Raw genomic sequence first — 20,591 nt, 5'->3', positions numbered from 1 at the left:
TAGACGCAGTAATGATGCTGACTCAATGCGTGGCTGACAAAGTTCAAAAAGTGTTTCAAAGCGCAGAGATCTTTGAAATCAGTCAGTTTTAAATATTATGAAACACACTCCCACAGAGGAGGAAACGCTTCGCCACGGAAGCACCTGAGCACTCAGCAGTTCTCACTCAGCAGTTTGAAACACAATCCGTCTGTGAAGCTGTCAGGATGTGAAAAGCGGCACTTTAATTAAAACATACTGAGAATACCAAAAGTGTGAATGCAAAGGGAGCATGCCAGGTCAAATATAATACAGTAACTTTATCAGATCCAGTGCAGTCATTGTATTTCTCTTCTTTCATTTCCGTTTTTTATTTCCTCGAGCAGCAGTCGCGACAGCTTTAGTAGAGCGATAAAGAAGATTTTTTAACTTGTTAGATGTTTGATCACTTCATGTAAAGGCGCTGCAGGAGGACCACCTGACTAAATGAGACACGCAGAGTCAAAGAAATCTGAAACCTACGAAGGAGTAGAAGGACCACGTTAAGTGGGGGGGGGGGGAAAAGATTGATTAACGTAATAAATTCAGGAGATTAAAGTTGTTATTTTAGTTTGTTATATCAGAAGAGCAGCAGCCTCCTGCGTGGTAAGAAGGAAGCCATGTTTCTTTGAACTTTGGTTTTCCCAGCAGTAATTCATGCAATGCTCAGCAGGGCGGCGACAGTGTGTGCTGTTAGATCGGCGCCCCGTCAGAGCAACAAGTCCTCCAACCTATCTGTCACGTAATACGACCCATAGGAGCGTTTCCCAAATTAGCGCCCCCCCTACTGGCGAACTGGAGAAATGCCAGTAAATCGACACCCTGCACCGTCACACCGCCTGATGCGCTTACCAAGGCAAGAGGTAATTAACTGTTCTTTTGGGAAAAAAAGTTAGCTAGCTTGGACTTTGGTTAGGGTTAGGGGTTAAACGTCATTCGATGACCGGATCGAGGTTATTCATACGTCCGTTAGAGGTCGCTAGAGAGGTTTCCTGCTGTCGTTGCAAAACTTGCACATTGATTTGGTTGAAGTTTGTGTCAGCCCTCGGGGCCGCCCCCTGCTGGTCGGGGGCCACAAGCAGTTGCCTGCTTCACCTGAGAGTCCTGTGAAGTTACACTTCACAAACAAAGAAACACTTCCTGGAGGATGAACTCTCTGTGGAGTGAGCTGCTTTCAGGGCTCTAAATATGCCATTAGTTTTCAAGGTTCAAGGTACTTTATTTGTCAAATATGCTCCATGTTAAACATACAGCACAGATGAAATTGCAAAAAATTGAAATTTTGTTTGTGCTTTATGTCTGCAGACATGAAACTTCACATCAGCATCACATCGACATAACTATCAGGAGCCTGAAAAGAAACTGGAGCTTTTCTGGAGAGAAAACAAAACTGACTTATAAGTGAATAATCTTTTTAACCACAGCCTCCTTTAAAGCATTTTTACAAATTTAATATTGTAAATTAACAACTTTATTCCCTCTCTCTCTCTCTCTCCCTGATTTCCGTCTATATCCACGATACTATCTCTCCGATACAGACCCCCCAAAAAATCCAAAAACAAATAAATAAAGACATTTCTCTAATACTAATTATAATATACTCTGAGTGAGTGTAACCTGTAGATTTTCTCTCTCTCTCTCTCTCTCTCTCTCTCTCTCTCTCTCTCTCTCTCTCTCTCTCTCTCTCTCTCTCTCTCCCTCCCTCCCTCTCCCTCTCCCTCTCCCTCTCCCTCTCCCTCTCTCTCTCGTCTATCGATCTGGCCTTTTCTTAACCCACGTTTTTTTTTCTCTAATAACTTTCCGGTCTTGGGTTTCTCTCCCCTCATAGTCGATTTCTTTTCTGTCCCGCACACAATGAAATGTCCTTCACAGTCCATCAGTCTCAGTCACGCACGTGTCTGGTGTCAGACGAGCCTAAAAGGAAATGTCGCTCTCTCTCAGGAGAGGTCGCTGCCCGGGCCGGCAGCGCAGCAGGAAGTGAGTCCTCCTCTGCAAAAACTTGAGCGAGGGAAACCTTTGGATTTGCCACGACTTTTTACAGAGTCGTTGTGGTTCTGGCCTCCGCCTGCTCGTCTGTGCGGGATTTTCTGCATATTTAGATGTAAAATAAATACACATAAAAGATTTGCTTCTAATTAGGGAAAAAAAATGCTAATGCACATCAAGTCCTCCTCCATCCAAACTACGAGTGCAATCAAAAGCACCGAAGAGAAAATGAATCAATTTGTGATAAAAAGCTGTTAGTGCTGTGTGCGGCTCAAATATTAAAAGTGCAAATCATGGCTGTGATTGAAGTCAGACGTAATAATGAATGCATTTCACTCAGGCACACTGAGGGGTCTCTTAGTATTTTTTCTAATCTGGCGAAACAAGCGTCTCTACCTCTCAGCAGTCGTCCTGTTTCTGGCTGTGAGGAGGTTTTATAGGACGTGACTGATCAAACATATGAGACATTTTTAATAACTGCCTTTAACCATAACGTCAGTTCATCTCGACACAGCGAGGGGGTCACTGCCGAGGATTTGGTCTCTTAAGAAATAAATCGTACGCCGTGTAAGGTGCTGACGTTATCACTTTTTGTCCGGTATTAAGAAGTGATTACAATTAATTCAGGTTCAAGTCTTGACATTTGAGTACAAAGTGTTTAAATTCGACGTGTTGTGTTTGGAAAAAAATGCAAAGTGGCCGAAACTCTGCTACAGTAACAGTCACTCCATTTTTCTATTGGCTGATCTGGAGACAGGTGAGCGTGGTGATGCAGAAGTACGTCTCTGTGTTCGGTTCAGACTGAAGCCTCGTTTCCATCAAGCGGATCAGCTCGGTTCAGCTCGGTACGGCACACCGACTAAGATTTTCCCAAATGACCAACAAGTACTGTCCTACTTTTATGGGAGCCAAACTGTTCTGGTCCATTCCCGACCGCTCGGTGGAAACGGGGCTTCATACCTGCAGGAGACTCTGGAGGAGATAAGTCCAAGACTACTGCTGCTTCTCGAGTCATCGTGCAGGGGTTAAATCATGTGTGTGTGCGGTTCTGCTGTGTGTGCATGTGTGTGTGGCTGTTGGTGACTGAAAGGTGGGAGCGTGCTCGTCTATTCCCCCGTCGCCCCTTGAGGTAGATGCACGTCAGCCCTTTCATGTCTTTCTTTGTTATTCTTCTTCCTCACTGTCATTAAAAACACATTGGCAGCATGTCTTTAAACGCTGTTACTTTTTTTTGCCTCCGTGTGATTTAAATGTCACGAGTGCACTCACCGCCTCCTCCTCCTCCCTCATGGCAGGCATGGTGCTGATGGAAAGGTTGACGGCAGTGATGGTGACAAACAACACTGACAAACAGGCAAAGATCTTCCCCGGCAGGCCCGAGTGCGGCCTCTCCACCATGTCTCTCAGCTTGCCCATGCACTGACTCAGCCTGGACTCTGCTGCCAGCTCCTTGTGACCGCTGTCCGAGTCCTCCAGCAGGTCCTCCTCCTCCTCCGCCCTCTCCATCGCCTCGAACTCCTCCACGCGCTGCAGCAGGCGGCGGCGGCAGCACCACTCCAGGCACTCCTCGGGGACGCCCCAGTAGAGCAGCTCCTCCCTGAAGGAGAGGGCGCACATCTCCCTCAGGGAGCGCAGCTTCCCCGCCCGCAGGAAGGTCAGGATGCTCCTGAACGCACAGGGGTTGCGGTCGAAGAAGAACTCGTTGTGCATGACGTCGTAGTCGTCGCAGATACGCATGATCTCATCGAAGCTGCTGCAGAGGTGCAGCTGGCCCAGGCGGGACAGGGGGAAGTCCTCTAAGGTGGTCCAAGGCAGCTGGTAGCGCAGGCCGCCCACGTTGATGATTGCATGAAGCTTGCGGGCGCTGGACAGAAGGCTTTCATCGTGGAGGGTGCTGAGCTCCGGGGCAGGCTGCGCCCTCTTGTAGAAGACTCCTTTTTGGGCCTCCTCCTCTTGCAGGGGAGGCCCGTTGAGGGAGGTGTCGGACGCACAGCTCAGGGCACTGTAGTCGTAGTCGGAGCCATCGCCCGCCAGCAGGGTCATCTTTACTGGTCTGCTCACATCCCTGAGGTCAACCTGCCACCCTCACACGCTCACCTACAAAAACAGGAAACAGAGGATGAACAGACAAATCTTTCATAAGTCACTGAACTTTATAACCTTTACTTAGCCGAGTCAAAGAGTCATATATACAACGATGAGATATACATACAAAACATTCAAACTGTCATCTTGAAAATGTGCAAAGAGAAAGCCTGGACTCAAGACTTTTCACGAAGAGCAGTTTTGCAGTTTAAAGTCACACTTCAGTGTGCTCCGAGCACGTCACACCATGTGCATCAAACGAAGGTTGTGTCGTGGAACTCGACATTAAAAGAGAGAAAAGGTCGACACACGAGACGGAGATGGTGCGTACTTTAGAATCATTCATTAGACTCTTCATGATGTTTTAATCAGATGTAATAGAGTACTTTATCTGTGTACGTTTTACTTGAGGGCAGCAGAAGCTCAGTCTATAGGGACTTGAGGGTTGCTGGTTCAAGTCCTCGATGCGGACCATAATATAGAAACTAGTCTGGTAGCTTCTATTAATGCATAAACGGGTCCTGTGCATGTGTGTAAACCAGGGGTGTCCAAAGTGCGGCCCGGGGGCCATTTGTGGCCCTTGAGTGGATTTTTTGTGGCCCTTGACTTCAAATCGAAGAATCAGAAGATTTTGGCCCCAAGGCCTCATCAGATGGCATATTTCGTTCTTTTTTTTCTTTTTCATGTTAGCGAGGGAGACCTATAAAAGCCTGACTATTCTTTCCAAAAAATTAGAACACAACAGTTTCCCACTGCAATTAGTTATTGTGTATTTACATTATTTTTTGAAGAGGTCAAAATACAAAAAGTTCCTTCCAATATTTAAAAAAAAACAAACAAAAAAACCCTGTGGCTCTAACGCGACAATTTTGGCCCGCAAGAAAAAAAGTTTGGACACCACTGGTGTAAACTAAGCCTGTGTGAGAAGCACGTCTCTCAATAACTGAGTGTAAAAGCAGGATTTCCCTCAGGAATGAATAAAGTATCCTAAACAACGTAAGCACACATCTTCTCATGCGGAGTGTAGGAGTTTAGATGGAGCAAGCCGTCTCTATCTTCATGCTTCAGCACGGTGGTGGTTACCCTTTAACCTGAGAATGAGTAACATCACAATGCATCATTAATGCAGCGGGGAGCAAATCTACTTACATTTTAATTCGAATGGGTACTTGTCATTATATAAAGTCCCTGCCCTATGCAAACACTATCTGCCTGCAGAGCAGCCCACTCACTGCAAAAGGCTGAAGAGTGAGAGAGTGCTGCAGTCGACTGATCGAGCCTCTGGGACTCCAAATCCTCCGTTTGAACCCAAAGGCTGGGATTCTTCAGATCCAGTATGAGAGGTGGAGTCTGATGTAATATTATCAGCCAGAGATAGCATCAAAATCTAGCCTGATTACAGACAGTATGCAACCTCTGGTGTTGGAAAATGAAGCCATTCCACAAGTGCAAAAATAAATAAATAAATAAAATAAATAAATAAAAGACCTGCAGTTCTTCGAGTGTCCACTTGAAGCTGGCTCCAAGCGTTACAGAGAAATCTAACTATGCACGTGTAGAGAGAGCCAAAGACTAACAGCAGAAAACAGGAAGCTAGCTCCGAGCTGGAGAGAGAATCTGTGTTTTCTTCTCGTCGTATTTCAAAAACTCACTCGTCACTTTTCCTCCCCTGCACGTCTCTCTACTGTGATTGATTTCCTACCTTTTCATTCGATTGCACGCCCTGCCTGTTTCAAGCTTTGTGTTGTTTCGCTTGCGGATGTCTTAACAAGGTCTGTCTCGAAAATGAGCTCCTGAGTCTCAATGAGATTTCCTGTCTAAATAAAGGTTAAATACATTAAAACAAGAGAGGATTGCTGTTACAGTGCTATAACTCTCCGACATGCAATGAGAGGCCCCGACTGAAGATTACATTAATGAAGTTAAATTAGCCTTTTGTTGCAAACTGCATGTCGCAGCTATCATGTTAGCTTCATGAATCTGTCATGCAGGCATCATTAGACACAATCACTGATGTAGTTAGAGCAGGCATCGGGGGATAAGCATTTCACTCCATACTGTGTGCATGAACATCTGTTACACAGCATCATCAATTACAAATAATGGCCTGATGTTATCATGATGATGCACTTAGATTACAACATTGTGCAGCTTCACAATCAGATACTTTAACATTAAAATAGATAAAAATCGGTTTTATTGAAATCCTCCTTAAACAGCGTGTAGGTTTAGTGGATTTCAAAATGGAATATTTTCTTTTCATTCTGTGCAGATGTGTGCACTGACTCACACTCACACTTCTGCACAGAGCAAACACGCAAGCTGCGACAACATTTCCACACTTTCCCTCTCTGCATGGAGGTGATTTAAAAACGCTTTGTGAACAGAAAAGCTGCAGATCAATAGAGAGAAAAGACAAAGAAGAATATTGTACGCAGTAAGAAGAAAGAGAGAGAGAAATTGTTTACTGGATGTTACAGCTGCAGAGACGACCTCATGGCCTGCATCCAAACTAATTGAATCAATTACACTTATTACGGAGGAGGCACGTTAGCCAGTCAGGAATTAAAATGTCAGTGCCTGGATTTGCTGCACCATCAATTCTGGGTCAGGAAGGAGGCCTCGGCTTCTAAAACGGGAATGTGGATGTGTCACTGAACGGTTATTAGGCACCTGCACTGTCAGCCTCAGTGAGCCGCTGATTACACTTCATTCTCCACCCATGAAATTAGAGCGGAACCAAACCTTTTACTCCAGCTCCAACACTCATCATGGTTGGTGACCTGCACCGCTCCTTGGTGGCGTTTTATTCTGTCAGTTTTCAAATAGGTCAAATGGGCAATATCCTGAATGGCTCCAGTAGATTGTTTCAGCCAGCGTAGTTTGAACTGGCTGCAATATAATCCTCGAGGGGGGGGGGGGTTTGTCAAGTGATGTTTGCATTGTGGCTCAGTGATGTAGTGCAGAGTATACGCTGGTATACAGAGAACAGACTTCATAAAAACCACTTCTCAATCCCCTTCGATTTTTTTTCAACAAATCAGCAGCAACATTGAGTCTTTAATGCCGCCAGACACAGATGAATAATTCAGTAGCTTTACGTCAAAGAGCACAGGTGCTGCTGGTCTACTGTTGGCTCTAAACGAACCATTTGATGCACCAAAGTTAAACAACAACCACATAAAGCAAATCATTGCAGCGGTCCCCTGTTCTCTGAGGATTAAATCGCTGTTTTTGTCAATGCAGTCTGGTGGTTTCAAGTAATAATAATCATAATACATTGTATTTGTAAAGCACTTTACATTTCTCAATCTCAAAGTGCAACAGGATAAAAGAAAAGTTAAAAACACATAAAACATCTAAAACAGTGAAGTTAAGAGGAGGCTAATGTGGCGATTTAAACGAAAGTATCATCTTTCCCTTTTTCATTTTCAGATATTTTGAAAGACAATCACAGGGTGTCTCAGGCTGAAAGCATTTGTAGTCGGTGATCACTTTGCAGAAACTAAAGCCTTGTTTCAGTGCTGCTGGCTCAAACTTGCTTTATAATCCTTCCATTAAAAACATCACATCCTGAAATACGTGAATCGTCCATGAAATCAACACTGAGCTGGTTTAACAAAAGACAACAACAAGAATGAAACCGTCCCTTCAGATACTGTCAAATCCCTCCGTTTGCTGCTACAAATCTGTAAGTTCTCACTCCCCCCCCCCCCCCCCCCTCTCCATGCGGCGAAGGTTATCGATACGCCTCCAGTGCATCACCAGTGTGGATGTGCACAGGCCTACGCCGCTCTCCTACCAGATTCAATCACACTTAACCCCTGGAGGCTGTTTGATTTCTCACTTTGCCTTCATAAGCGTTTGTGCTTTTACTGTTCTACACTCACTGTTGCTTTTTTTTTTTTTTTCCTAAGCATGTGTTTCTTCTCCTTTGTGCTCCGTCGAGCCTCAGATTCTCCCTCGAGGGGGATGCAGTCTATCTCGGAAGGAGAGATGAAACGCTGCAAAGAGAGAGGAGGCATGTTCTCCCCCAGCAGATCGGCTGAGGTCTGGCCTCTCTCGGTGCCAGCGTGATCACAGCTCAGCCACAGGGCATGTTCTCCAGATTGCCTGGTGACTCAGTGGGCTGTGAGTCTCTGCTGACTGCTCTGCCTCGTACGTTTCCCCACTGTGCCCTCCTCGATAGTCCTCGGAGAGCTTCACCACCACCAACATGGACCGACATGGAGGTCGGGCTGAGAGCGAGAGATTTTCCTAAAAGATCCTGGAGCCTTTAAAAAGTTAATTACGGTTTGATTATTGTGTGCAACAGGCCTGTTTAATATGGATGAGTCTGTTTGATAAACATCTATTCGACATGAATACACGTCAGGGAATGCGTCTCATTAAGAGTCAAGAACAGCTGATTTATTAATGAATGCTTTTTATTCACGGCGTGTGGAAGTGCTGTGACATTTGCAGAGACTCTGAATTGGACAGATTTGACCAAATCTGTCTCTGAAAAAAAAAAAAAAAAGATTTGCAATTCAAGTCGACTCAGTCTGTGAAACACAGACACATGGTAATTAAATGAGTGATCAGTATGTAAATCTGAATCTGAAGTGTAACACATTTACCAGCTGATAACCTTCTGCTGAGTGCAGACAGCGTTTTGATTTGATTTGATTTGTCCTTTATTTTTTTTTTTTTTTTTATTGGCCTGGAAATAATGTAACAGTGCATCAAAAATGTTCTTCATCCAGACGCTTCAAATGCAAATGGAGTCCGTCGGCCTAAATGACCATTAAGACCACACGATGTCCCTTCCGCTTCCCTCTGCCGCTCGCTCCTCTCTAATGGACTGTGAGAGGTTCCAGAGATGGAACTGGAAACCACAACATTCAACTTTCTCCCTCACAAATCTGCTGTAATGCAGAAACAGTCGAGCATGCCGTCAGCAGTTTCGCCCCAGAGGACCTTCACCCTTTTGTCCCCCCCCCCCCAATTCCAGCAGGAATATAGTTCTAAACAAAACTGTTTGTTTTTCCCGGAGTAAGTGGGCGGTTTAAATGCACACTGAAATATCCTGGAAGAAGAAGAAGAGGTATCGCTCGAGGACGTTAACCGTCTCCTGAAGCCAGCCTGCGGTGCGCCGGCATGTACTGCTCTGTGTTTCTCGAGGAACACAGAAGTATTCTGCTGAGATGTTGAGCTTTGTAAGTGCTAATGGAGATTGATTTATTTATTTATTTTTAATGTTCTGTTGATGTGCAAACCCACGCAGAAGTGAAGAGGAACCCTTATCTTATCTTCTTTTTTTTTTTCTTCTTTTTAAAGCGGCTTCATGGTCATATTTATGAAAAGAGAGCATCCGTTTGGAAATGCCAGTCAAGTTTGTTTGGAGTGAACTCTCTCCCTAACAATGAGCAAATGAGAAGAATCTCACCTCTGTCATTTTCTGTCTGCGCCCCCCCCCCCCCCCCCTCCCCTCCTCCATCCAGCCCGTCTTCTGTCTATCCCTCCTCTTAAAGCACTCGATCCCCCAGACAGTCTGAGCTGAACCCAGGAGATCCACACATTTCTGCACCACTGCTCCACATTCGGCCTCTCCGAACAACTCGTGACACACAACACAAAACATCTGCCCTTCACCTCAGGTCGATGCTGTAATGTCATTTTTTTCATCCAGGTACGTTTTCCACGCTGAGTGGATGATTACACGCTCTCGCAAGTGCTTAGCTAACTTGATTAGGCTACGTAATATCCCTGCATTGTCTTTGTGCATTAACCAAAACTCACTTTTCCTCTTCTGATGCTCGCTCTTTTTTTTCCCTGCAACAATCCGAGGCACTTTGCCGTGTAAACAATTTCCTTTCTTTACAGGCAGCTGATAAAGTGTCTGTCTGACGCTCAGATGTGTGCAGACAGCCACAGCCTCATACCTTTGAGGACTTGACTGTCTTTCTGTCACTCCGTATGGAAAGTCCCAGACACAGAGCGGGGGTCCCTGAGGGGCGAAGGTGACAGCATGTACAAGCAATGACCCGTCAGAGAAAGACTCAGTATTACACTGTGAGAGAGAAGAAGTACTTCAGCTGATGAGCCGGAGGAAATCGAGCAGACAAACAGGCATGATGAGTTTTCTATTGCAGGGTTCGATGATGTGAAGACAGGTTAAGTGAAGATAGAGGAAATCGAATGTTTTTCTTCATGGGCAGAACTCAAAACGTCCCATGTATAGAGCAGAAGATTACAGCCTTCCTGTCACTGATTATGACGAGCTGTTCAATATGATCACGATGCAAGTGGTAAAGTGGAAATTGTTATTTTTTTTACAGATTATGTGTTAGCATGTTTCCTTCCTCGGACTGATTCTGAATCTTCCAGTACATCGGTCTATCCCTCAGATATTAATACAATAAAAGGTTAATAATAAACTTATATAGGCCATATATGATTGTGTTGTAAAAGCAATCATTTTTGAATGGCTCCTCACAATAGACTGTATAAAACATGGATGCAGCCTTTGTGACGTCGCCTACTGGTTTAAGATGAACAATGGTGGTCACCAGACTGCCGGGCAAAAAAACCAACATGTCCGTTCATCAGTCAACTCAGCGACGCCGCTGGTCATACAAATTCATGCAAAACTCTTATTCTTAACTGAATCTAAATGGATGAGCGACAGAGAAAACAAAACTTATTTTAACTGTGCTGTAAAAGGACATTTTCATGTTTTTTTTTTGTTTATGCTGCAAAACAGGGAAAAAAAGCGGCACGTCCATTTTTCATTAGTGCCGTTATAGACGATGGCGTAGCGAGGCGCTGATGGCCCTGTGGTTAGCTTGTGTGTCCCATGTACAGCGGCTATCGTCCTCACAGCAGGCAGACCCAGGTTCAAGTCTGACCTGTTGCTTTATTCCCCACTGAAAATGAAGCAAATAAATAATGGCATGGTGTTGATGCTTGGATGGCCTTCTTTAGATAATTGATTCTGAATTGATCGGGCTGTTTTAAAAGCATTTCCAAGCCTGGTATGAGGACTGGAATAAGTCATTTTATTGCAAATAGTGGTTTAATAATAATCCGGATAGGTAAAGTCAGCCTGAGCTACATGATAAGGAAAACATGGGAGGAATTCCCAGCTGCCAAAATCCTTGGATTGAAGAAAGAGAGAGATCTTAATCCCAACCCTTTTCTCAGCACATGCGTCACTCAGTTTGTGTCTAAGTTATTGAACCGGAGACGTGAGTGAAGATCTCGTTGTGTGCTCATGGCGCTCCGGAGACTCTTCGACCTGCTTTAATGACACTTCAGGATAAACAGGCAGAACCTCACACACCTAGAGACACCTGGGAATAGCAGATCATAATTGGTTTTCAGGGATCTCTTTAGGTGTGCGTGGGGGAGAATCAGAGAGCTACTATTAGCTGTTAAAAGGGGAAATAGTCATTAGTTCATCTAATTACAGTCACTATTAACCTGCAGGAGGGAGCGTGAGGATGATCGATCACCCGTCATCTATCACACATCCTAAATCCTGCAGAGGCAAATCGCAGGTGTGCGGACTCGTAACCACGTGATCGGGCTATGATGATCTAACGCGGTGTTCAAAGAGAACGATCTCTTATGGATTCACTGAAATGTTAACTTCAGCTGTGATTCACTGTTTGAGGACTTGAAGTGGCTCTTACACTCACAAGTTTCTCTCGCATCGATTTTTCACTTTCAAATTTGATTTGTACAAAAAGAAAAAAAAGAAAAAAGAGTGGCTGCAGTTAGAGCTGCCTTCAGCGCACATAAATACACCTCGCTTATCCCTGGAAATGTCCTGACCCTCGCCTGTGATAACATATCTGCACTGTGGATGGATAATAACAAGCTGCTGCCTTGTTACCATGGCGTACATGTAGAATATCCAACTGCTGCTGGATCTGTTTAAGACATGTTGTAGATGCAGCCTCATCAATTTCAATCAAAAGTAGATCCTGTAGGAGAGATTTAACCAGCTTCCTCAGGCTGTATTAAACTGATTTTCAAAGGATGTCTTTTTTTAAAAAGGACTCAGCCTTCTGCTCGACCTGATTTATTTCTGCAAAGTTGGAACAAAAACCAAAAGCTGAGATCTCTGGCGACGCTTTATCCCGAGTATATTTCCTTTTAATCGACTCGACGATGTGTCACTCACTCAAACGTTTCATTTGCAACTTGTAACTGTGAAAGAAAATGACGTGCAGCAACACGAACACTTCTCAAAAAGTGTGGTGTGATAACTCAGAGCGAGAGGAAAGAGTGTCCGTTTCTCAGGAAAAAAAAAAAGAAAACAAAAAAAACTCAAGTTTGGATATAATGAAGTAAAACTAAATGTACTCACTGTGCTCCTGGATCACTTCCCCTGAAGTCAGTTTGCTCAGAGGAGGACGCACATGAGGGGAAATATGAAATGTGTTTTTCTGCCGCTCCTGCCTGCTTTCACTCAGCTCCGTCTCTGCTCGTGGAGGACGAAGAGTATGCGAGATGATCATGAGCAACAGGCTGCCTCCTCTCTCCTCCCCTCCTTCTCTCTTTTTTTCCCTCCTTCCCTTTACCCTCATCTCTCCCCCATCTCCCTCCATCAGCACCTTCCCCCCCCCCCCCGCCCCTCCTCCTCCTCCTCCTTCCAGCACTGACATCAGAAGTGGGTGTGCCGTTTGACCAAAAGCTTTTGAGAGAAATCCATGGCAACCATCCATAGAGCCGTACTTCCCCTCCGCCTTTAAATGGGAATAATCTCCGTCTCCTTTGATTGTATATTCACACAGAGGTTTGTGTGTGCATGCTGGGTTATACCCAGCTGATTGGGGAGGGAGAAGGGGGAGGAGGGGGAGGGCCGCTGCAGGCTGGTTAAGACTCACCCAGAAGTCCAATTTTAGACAAGCGCTAGGAAACGTTATCATGATGATAAGAAGGCAGGCGTACAGAGAGCAATCAAAAATGCTCCTTGTGGTCATTGTATTTTGTTTCACTTTTTTATTATTGATTAAAAGCACATTTATTGAATTGATTCTTTCCTGTTTGTGTTGACTTTATAATCGTTTTTCTTTGGAGTCCCTCTAATTGTTTCTAATGTCTTGTATTTGTCATAATTAAGTATCATCATTTATCAGATTTTACACGTTTACAAAAGTCACTGCTGACTTGGCACTGCTCAGGTGGATTCAACGTGACTGGCTGTAGATGGAAGGTGTGTATGTCTGCAGGAGACCGTGTCGGGCTCTTTGCTCTCGGCTCTTTTGATCGCTCCGTCTTGAAGGGAAACTGCGCTGCAAGTAAACAAACATGAAAAGTCAATCTTGGCGTATTATTTTCGCTCCGCTGTTGCTGTGGCTCATAATGGTGAGGTGAAAGAAAAAGAACAAACAAAATGTGTATGAGTGCTGCGGTGTGCGTTTATATTAAAAAAACCTTTTTTATATGCGCCTGTTGTGTGTTTTCACGGAGAGAAAAGGAAGCAGGTAATAATTCCCATGAGCTGCAGAGCGTTTTTCCAGGTGGCTGACTAAAAGCTATCGTAGATAATGACAGAGCAAGAGTGAAAATACAACAATCATGATATTTCCTGAAGAGTCGGGAGGAAATAAAGAGAGACAGGGAGCTGTGTGTGATTTTAAATCCTTAAAGGTCATCTTCTTTTTTTTTTTTTTTTCTTTTGCAATATGGAGCATGTTGAGTTTGTCAAAATAAAGAAAGTGAACCGCCTGTCAGAGGACTTTATACTGAGCTTAACCAGGCCACCAGAGAACATGATATCTGATCATGTCCGGATGTCTCAAACTATCAAGAATAACAAACTCGTCCTCACAGGGCGCTTTACTCTTCTTCACTTTAAGTCCTTGTTGTGGTCATTTTCTGTCTTTGGGTAATTTTTTCTGATTGCCCTCATTGTGTCTTCACCTGTGTCATTAGAGTCACCTGTGTTTAGTCTCAGTGTTCCTCCCCTCTGGTTTCAGGCATCTTTGTTCCAGTGTTTCCAGTGTTTTCCTCGTTGCTCCCTTTTTTCCATTTCATTTCATGTATTGATTTTTCTGGAAATGTGCCACGGTGTTCTTTGGCAAGATGTTAAGAGAGATTCAGGGAGACCTTTTTGGATTTTCAATCTTTGGGTGTGACACGATTCAATTCAGAATCTATTTTCAATTCAAAATGATTCTGGAGTCGTAGTTGCTGAAAGGATTCTGAACAGGAAAAAAACCCAACAACGAACAAACGTGGACAGATAGACTGTCATGTCAGCGTTATGAATCATAGAGCCATGCTGCCATAGTAAGCGTAGAAACGTCTGTGCTCTGACGGATCCATTTGGTGGCGTGATTTTCACGTTTTTAAACGAGGATCACATTTTGTTCATGACTAAGTCTTTTTGACTCGACACTGGAGTGGGCCAGTTCATCGGTGTCGAATGAGCTGTAGTTAGACGGCACGGCAACAAACGTGGGAGCTCAATAATTTTAGAAATCAAGCAGGAACAAATCAACCACATGGCTTTATTTGCCATTCATGATTATACCGTCTGAATCACAGCACATTAGGATTCAGGCACGCGGCGTTTCCTACAAATCACAAGCAGCTGCTACTGGTAATAGAAAAACATCCAAAAATAACAAAATAAGAAGGAAATCAAAAGGGGAGAAGGGGCTTGCTATTTTTGGAGTCTTTTCATGAAGTCAGAAGCAGCAGTGATTACGCCTCCAGATGTTCACCTGATTGTGTTGATGGCTTATTATACCGATACAGTTTGTTCGGAGGGCTGCGGTGCACTCACAGACTATTTTCTCGATGTTGAATTGCTGCTTTCTCACTGATTTTTATTGTTAAAGACGCCGAGGTTTCAGATTTCCCCGGAGGCGGTTTGATCCTCCTACAATCACAAACTGTGTGCACAGGAACTTTAACCTGGAGAACAATATCACCGGAGTCCGTTTCCTCCTCACTGGTTACAAGTTACAAATTAATGACATAAAATAGTTTCACATTATTTGATTCTTAACACAACAGCAATCTATAACTCTTCAATAAGAGTTATTGTTCAAGTTTCCGCTCACAAAAACAATCTTATTATCGCTGACATAGCAGTTCTTGTGAACAAAAAAAACAACAACTACAGGTTACGGAAAGTTCAATGAATTCTTTTTTTGTATTTGCTCCATTTCCTCACGCCATTTCTGCCGTTCTATTCGAGGCAGCGGCCTCATTCGTTAACAGAGCTGTCAGCCATTATACGTTTTCATGGAATCGAATAACAAATCAAAAAGAAACTTGAAAAAGATTATTTGAGAACAAAGCAGTGGGATAACTTATCATGATGAAACAGAGTTGTATTTTGATAGTATAGTTTGACCATGTCACATTTGTTAACATGAAGGAGGCGGGGTTTATGATGGATTCTTCAGCCTGTCAGCAGGGGGAGCTCTTAAACTTTTGGCTTTACTTGCAGTAGCTTTACTGCTTTCCATTCTTTAAACGGTCGATGGTTTGCACACAGTTCAGTAATGCTTATTACTGTGATTGTGTTATTGTGACCATGTCTGTTTTCATGGTCGATAACATACAGCTGCCTTTCATTGTAATACATTTTATGGTTGGACGACGCAGACTTCCCCATCATCTTTATTTCAACTTTGATTCTTATTCTTCCTGGCAGTGATGCATTATCAGAGCTGGACATGAAGCTGCACTATTCATTCACACCGATCCTTTCTCCCGATGCGTTTCCCACAGACATCTTTAACCCACATCCCACATCCAGTACGAACGGTGTGAGTCGGGGGTTCGGGGAGAGCAGCGGTTGAATTAAACAGCACTCAGGCATTTATCGTGACTTTGCAAAGTACATACAGGCCTGTAAAGTGAGCTCAGTGACTTGTGGCCACTCATGGCTCTGAATGATGTCATGCTTTATTGATCGGGAAGCTGACTCAGATTCTCCTGTTTTGTGGGGCTGAACTTGGAAACACTCATCGTCCTCTGATGTTTCCGACATCAAAAACTATTTCCACAAAATCCCGTGGTTCTGTAAAATAAAACCTGCTGGTAACAACTTAAAGGCAGGGTTGGTAATTTTCTCCAGATCCACTACTTTAAAATTTTGGTTAAAATTGTCTTTAGGTCCTGACATATAAGTAATAACGGATGTGCTCTGAAAAAGGAACAAAAACATCTGTAGCAGTTGTAAGTCTGTAAAAACTTTGACCAATGTGTGCCATTAGGTACCAATCTGATGAACCAATCACGTCTCTCTGCTCGTTCTCTACCCCTCTAGCCCACATTGAAAGTGCGTCACATACTTCAGACTGCCTTTAAAAGTGTCCAAGTGTCTCTGTATTTACCCAGTTAGGGACATACAAGACATTTTAGAGGCACAAAAGCCAAACAGAAGGTAACTATTTCAAGCATGCATTAAGAGAACAAAGTCGATGCTCTGAAGGAGGCGTTCTGATAATTAAAATGGATTACCACATTCTTATTTTCCAAGTCAACAAAATGAGTTTTCATAGCTGTCTGGGTTCAACGCCTAATGTCATCAGAGAAACTAGAATGACTTTCTTTGTTACTAGCTGCCCTTGGTAACGCGCTCAGCTGCTTCTCTACACGATGGCGTTAATTAAAAAAGACGCCATGTCCAGCGAACATTAGACAGAGTCCTTGAAGTTAATGAGAATTACTCTCATTACGTCGATTTCTCTGCCGAAGTTTTGACTAAATGGCGACATATTCAAGGAATTGCTGCTTGGGGTTCTGATAATGTCGTCGAACATGCCGTACGCAGGCTCTGATGAATAAGCGTAGGAGGGGGAAAAAAATGAGATTGATCATCTAATTTTCTCATTAGCTGACCCGATGTGGCAGGAGAAGTTTGTTACTCTGTCGGCTGCAGCACAAAGGTCGATACAATAGCAGAGAGAGGTAAATGTGCAACCTGCAGCCATGATTAGACAGGAGCTGAATTACAGGGGCTTTACACCTCCATGATGGATGAGTCCAAGTGATGGAAAAAGTGTTCACACATCTAACTCCAGGAACGTCTGTAAAAATACTGCATTATAAGCAAAGGTGTTGAATTAAAGGCAGGGTAGGTTATGTTCTCTAGATACACGTTTTAAGATTTTGGTTAAAATTGTCTTTAGGTCCTGACAGTAATTAATAACTCAGGTGCTCTGAAAAAGAAACAAAAAAAAAAAAAATCAAGTCATCTGTTGTCGTTGTAAACATGTAAAAAGACGTCAGCACTCGGTACTCGTTTTATAAACCAATCTCTACCCCATGCATGCATGAGCTAACACTCAAAGCATGAGCTAATAGCCGCTTCTGGTCCAATGGCGCTAGTGCATGTAAGTGAGGGGGCGTGGCTTTAGAGGGAGCACAGAGGGGATGCTAATTTCCAAATCATGCTAGTTTTTGAGAATTACTGACCTTGCCTTTAAAGAATCTGAATCCTATCATTGGTTCTTTTTGTCCTTTTTTTGCCTGTTAGCTTTCAGAACAAAACCCATGTCACACGTGTTTGATTGTTGAGTACTTAAACTACTTCAAACATTTCCAACGCTTATCATAGTCAGAGAAATTATCGTTGTAACGGGACGCGTCTTTTCGAGGCGGTCGGTTGCCAAGGAGACACCGGATGTTACTTCAAAGACCGCTGCACAGGGAAGCAGGAAGTGACTTTGAAAGCAGCCCCGGTGGCAGAATCTACATACTGTATCTTTAAAGCTCCTGTGAGCTTTAAAGGCTCACATGAGAGGCTGATTTTGATACTGCTTAACTGTAAGCCAAAAAGTTTGAGAAGCAGAAGTTTAATCTCTTACTGTGCACTTTTTTTTATTGTATAGGCTTATAAATTTATTCACCTGTTAATTCCTAATGTGCAGAAAATTCAGATGTGGCCAGAGGACGGTTCTGTACTGTTCTCTGCAAGCTAGGAAAGACAAGGTAAAAGTAAATCAGAATGATAAAACTATATTAAAGATTAGTATTAGGATCAGGTTGGGAAAAAGATAGTTATCATTTTGAAGGTTGTTGCACATCATGTCTGCAGACGGAGGATGTTTAGGTCTAAAAATAGCTAAAAATTGACGCATCATTTTCCCCGTCTTTAGAAATCTAAATTTAATTGAGGCAGAGAGGCACAGCTGTGTCTGTTTGTCTGAGATCACGCATAATCCCGTCTCTGCCTCACAAACACAGTACAGAGTTGATTTGGCTCGGCGACAGTCAATATTGTTGCTGTTCTATGGGAGCGTGTGGATGATGAAGATAAACCTGAGTGTGTGCCTGATTCAAACAGGAGCAGGACGAGTGTACGGTAAGAGGGAGACGTGTTACCACCGAGCGGAAGAGTTGGAACGTAGCGTGTGGGAGGTGTCTGTGACCTCGGCCTATTTCTGACAGCTGTCAGGTCACACCGTTGTTTCAAACACGCTATATGTGATTACATATGAAAAACGCTGTATACTAAGTGTAGCTGCTGATGGAAGCAACATGTATTTGGTTCATAATTTTCATGGTTGGTGAAGATAAATAAATACAATGCATAAATAGAAGTTCATATTGTACACAAAATGTGATTAAAAAGGTATGTTTTTGGGTTAATTTATGCAAGTTCATGTGCCTTTTATTTTGGTTACAAACCCATGTATATTGAGTGGGGAACATATTTTTTGTTCCGGTTGATTGCGTTGTTGGGGGGACAAATTAATAGGTGGCGCATAAAGAAAGCAGCATGGGACGACAAGTGTTTGATGTGGAAGGCGTTAATGGAGTCTCGGATTGAAAGAAACTTTATTCCCTTGGAGTTTATGAGGCCAATGAGGTATGATTATTTCTGATATGCATGTGAAATCAATGTGTTTTCTTTTTAGATGTCAGACTAATTGTAAGTTCTGTTTGCGTATTTTATTAGTTCTGATTATTTTTGGTTATTTATTATTTGGCATTATTTGGCACTGTTTTGACATCGTTGGTAACGTGAAGAAGACGTGGCTAAATAAATGTCTGTGAGCAAAAACGAACGACTTGAGCCTTGATTAAGACCTCGGAGGGAGTAACACTGAGGGTCCTGTGACATCCATGTGTTGAATATCTGCAGCTAAATATGATAAAATGTGTCCAATTTCTTTGATTGAAGGTGCAATTTCAGTGAGGAACATTTTCCTCTGATTATTTATGTGATTACATTTCCAGCCTCACATTGAGAAATGTTAAGTCGTCCACCTGGATGCTCTAAAAACTATCCTCCAGAAGACATCCAGGGATCTATCCGAAAGCCCTTTTTTTTTTGGCAGGTGTTCTGCTCCATCTGCCGTGTGCACCACTTTGGATGGTTTCTAAAAACAGGAACTCATTTTGAACGTTCGCCTCTTGAGGTAATGGCTTATTAAGCAGCATTATAAAGAGTCTGGTGAGCACACTGTGGGCTCAACGGGCTTAAAAGCAGCCGGATCACACAGGCTGGTGAAGAGGTTGATGGTAGGATTCACACAATTCATCCCATTTAAGTGCTTTTTTTTTTTTTTTTTTAAATGAGTCCCGCTCACATGACCCAGACCCTGGTGGAGGTGAAAGCTGATGACTCGATGAGACAGGACGGGTGAAGAATTGATGGATGATGAATCTGCTGTTGAAGATGAGCGAAATTGGAAATGCAGAGAAAGAATCACATCTAAAAAGAGGAGCAAAACGTGCAACATCAAAGGCGATATGTGAGCATGTGAGCGGAGCACTGAAGCCTCTGTGCCTCAAGTATCACCAAAATAAAACGTCCTCCACGAGGGGATGTGGGCCTATTCTTATAATGATACAATACTTTATCATTACACACAGAAAAACACTGTGCAACACATTGAAAGCTCAACAGGAGCATTTTATTACACACCAGCCATGAAAGAGGATATCTCAGTATTGATTTTTGCAGAGAATTTAGAAAAACACCTCATACAGAGAACTCCCACAGTCAGAAGCAAGTGCCCCGTGCCTTCACTTTCACAGTGTGACTCAGCACACCTTCGTCTCCTCACACCAACGCTGAACAACGTACTGTTAAGCCAGGTGTAAAGACTTCTGAAGGTGAACAGACGAAGTTCCTCCTTTCCTTCCCAGGGAGGGTTTGAACGAGAAAGAAAAATCAATGACAGGATCACAATAAACAATTCAAGCTACTGAAAGCAGATGTCCAACAAGCAAAGGGCGTATTCCAAGCGAGGAGGAGAAAAAAACTGTCCCCGTTGCGTTTGCTTTTTAACGTGATTTTTTTTTTTTCAGTCACTTTGAAGATGGGTTCATTCCTCCTGTACACAGCTGTCTTATGACACACTGTAGATGTGATTTTTTATAAGAGTTGGACTCTTTTCAGAACACGTCGTATAGAAGAAATATCGAAGTATTAACATTTTTTGACAACCTTATTTCAATCAGGTATATAAAGTTATGCATTCAAACTAAGTCTCTGTTACCAGAAGCTGAGAATTGAGGTTTATTGCAGGAAAACA

General features: G+C 43.2%; 2 protein-coding genes across 4 annotated transcripts in view; both read right to left on the bottom strand.

The window, feature by feature from the left end:
* nfatc2a (nuclear factor of activated T cells 2a) overlaps positions 1-20,591 on the bottom strand; it is a 57,410-nt gene that overhangs the window by 1,834 nt on the left and 34,985 nt on the right. The window contains exons 1-2 of one of the 3 annotated variants that reach the window (XM_079359285.1): positions 12,442-12,671; positions 3,274-4,101 (exon numbers count right to left, since the gene is read on the bottom strand). In XM_079359285.1, the coding sequence (XP_079215411.1) occupies positions 3,274-4,047 (774 nt within the window). In that variant the 5' untranslated portion in view covers positions 4,048-4,101; positions 12,442-12,671. Of the gene's footprint in view, positions 1-3,273; positions 4,102-12,441; positions 12,672-20,591 lie in introns of those variants that run through there. The other 2 variants (XM_079359284.1, XM_079359283.1) reach the window with 2 other exon arrangements.
* The window catches only part of atp9a (ATPase phospholipid transporting 9A), an 80,644-nt gene continuing 72,753 nt past the window's right edge, over positions 12,701-20,591 (bottom strand). Inside the window, exon 29 of the mRNA XM_079359280.1 lies at positions 12,701-12,715. The gene's annotated coding sequence lies outside the window, so the exon portion shown is untranslated. The remainder of the gene's footprint in view (positions 12,716-20,591) is intronic.

The sequence above is a fragment of the Symphodus melops genome (assembly GCF_947650265.1).
Source record: "Symphodus melops genome assembly, chromosome: 13".
Classification (NCBI taxonomy): domain Eukaryota; kingdom Metazoa; phylum Chordata; class Actinopteri; order Labriformes; family Labridae; genus Symphodus; species Symphodus melops.
The sequence above is the reverse complement of the archived record's forward strand: the minus strand, read 5'-3'. Positions and strand labels throughout refer to the sequence as shown.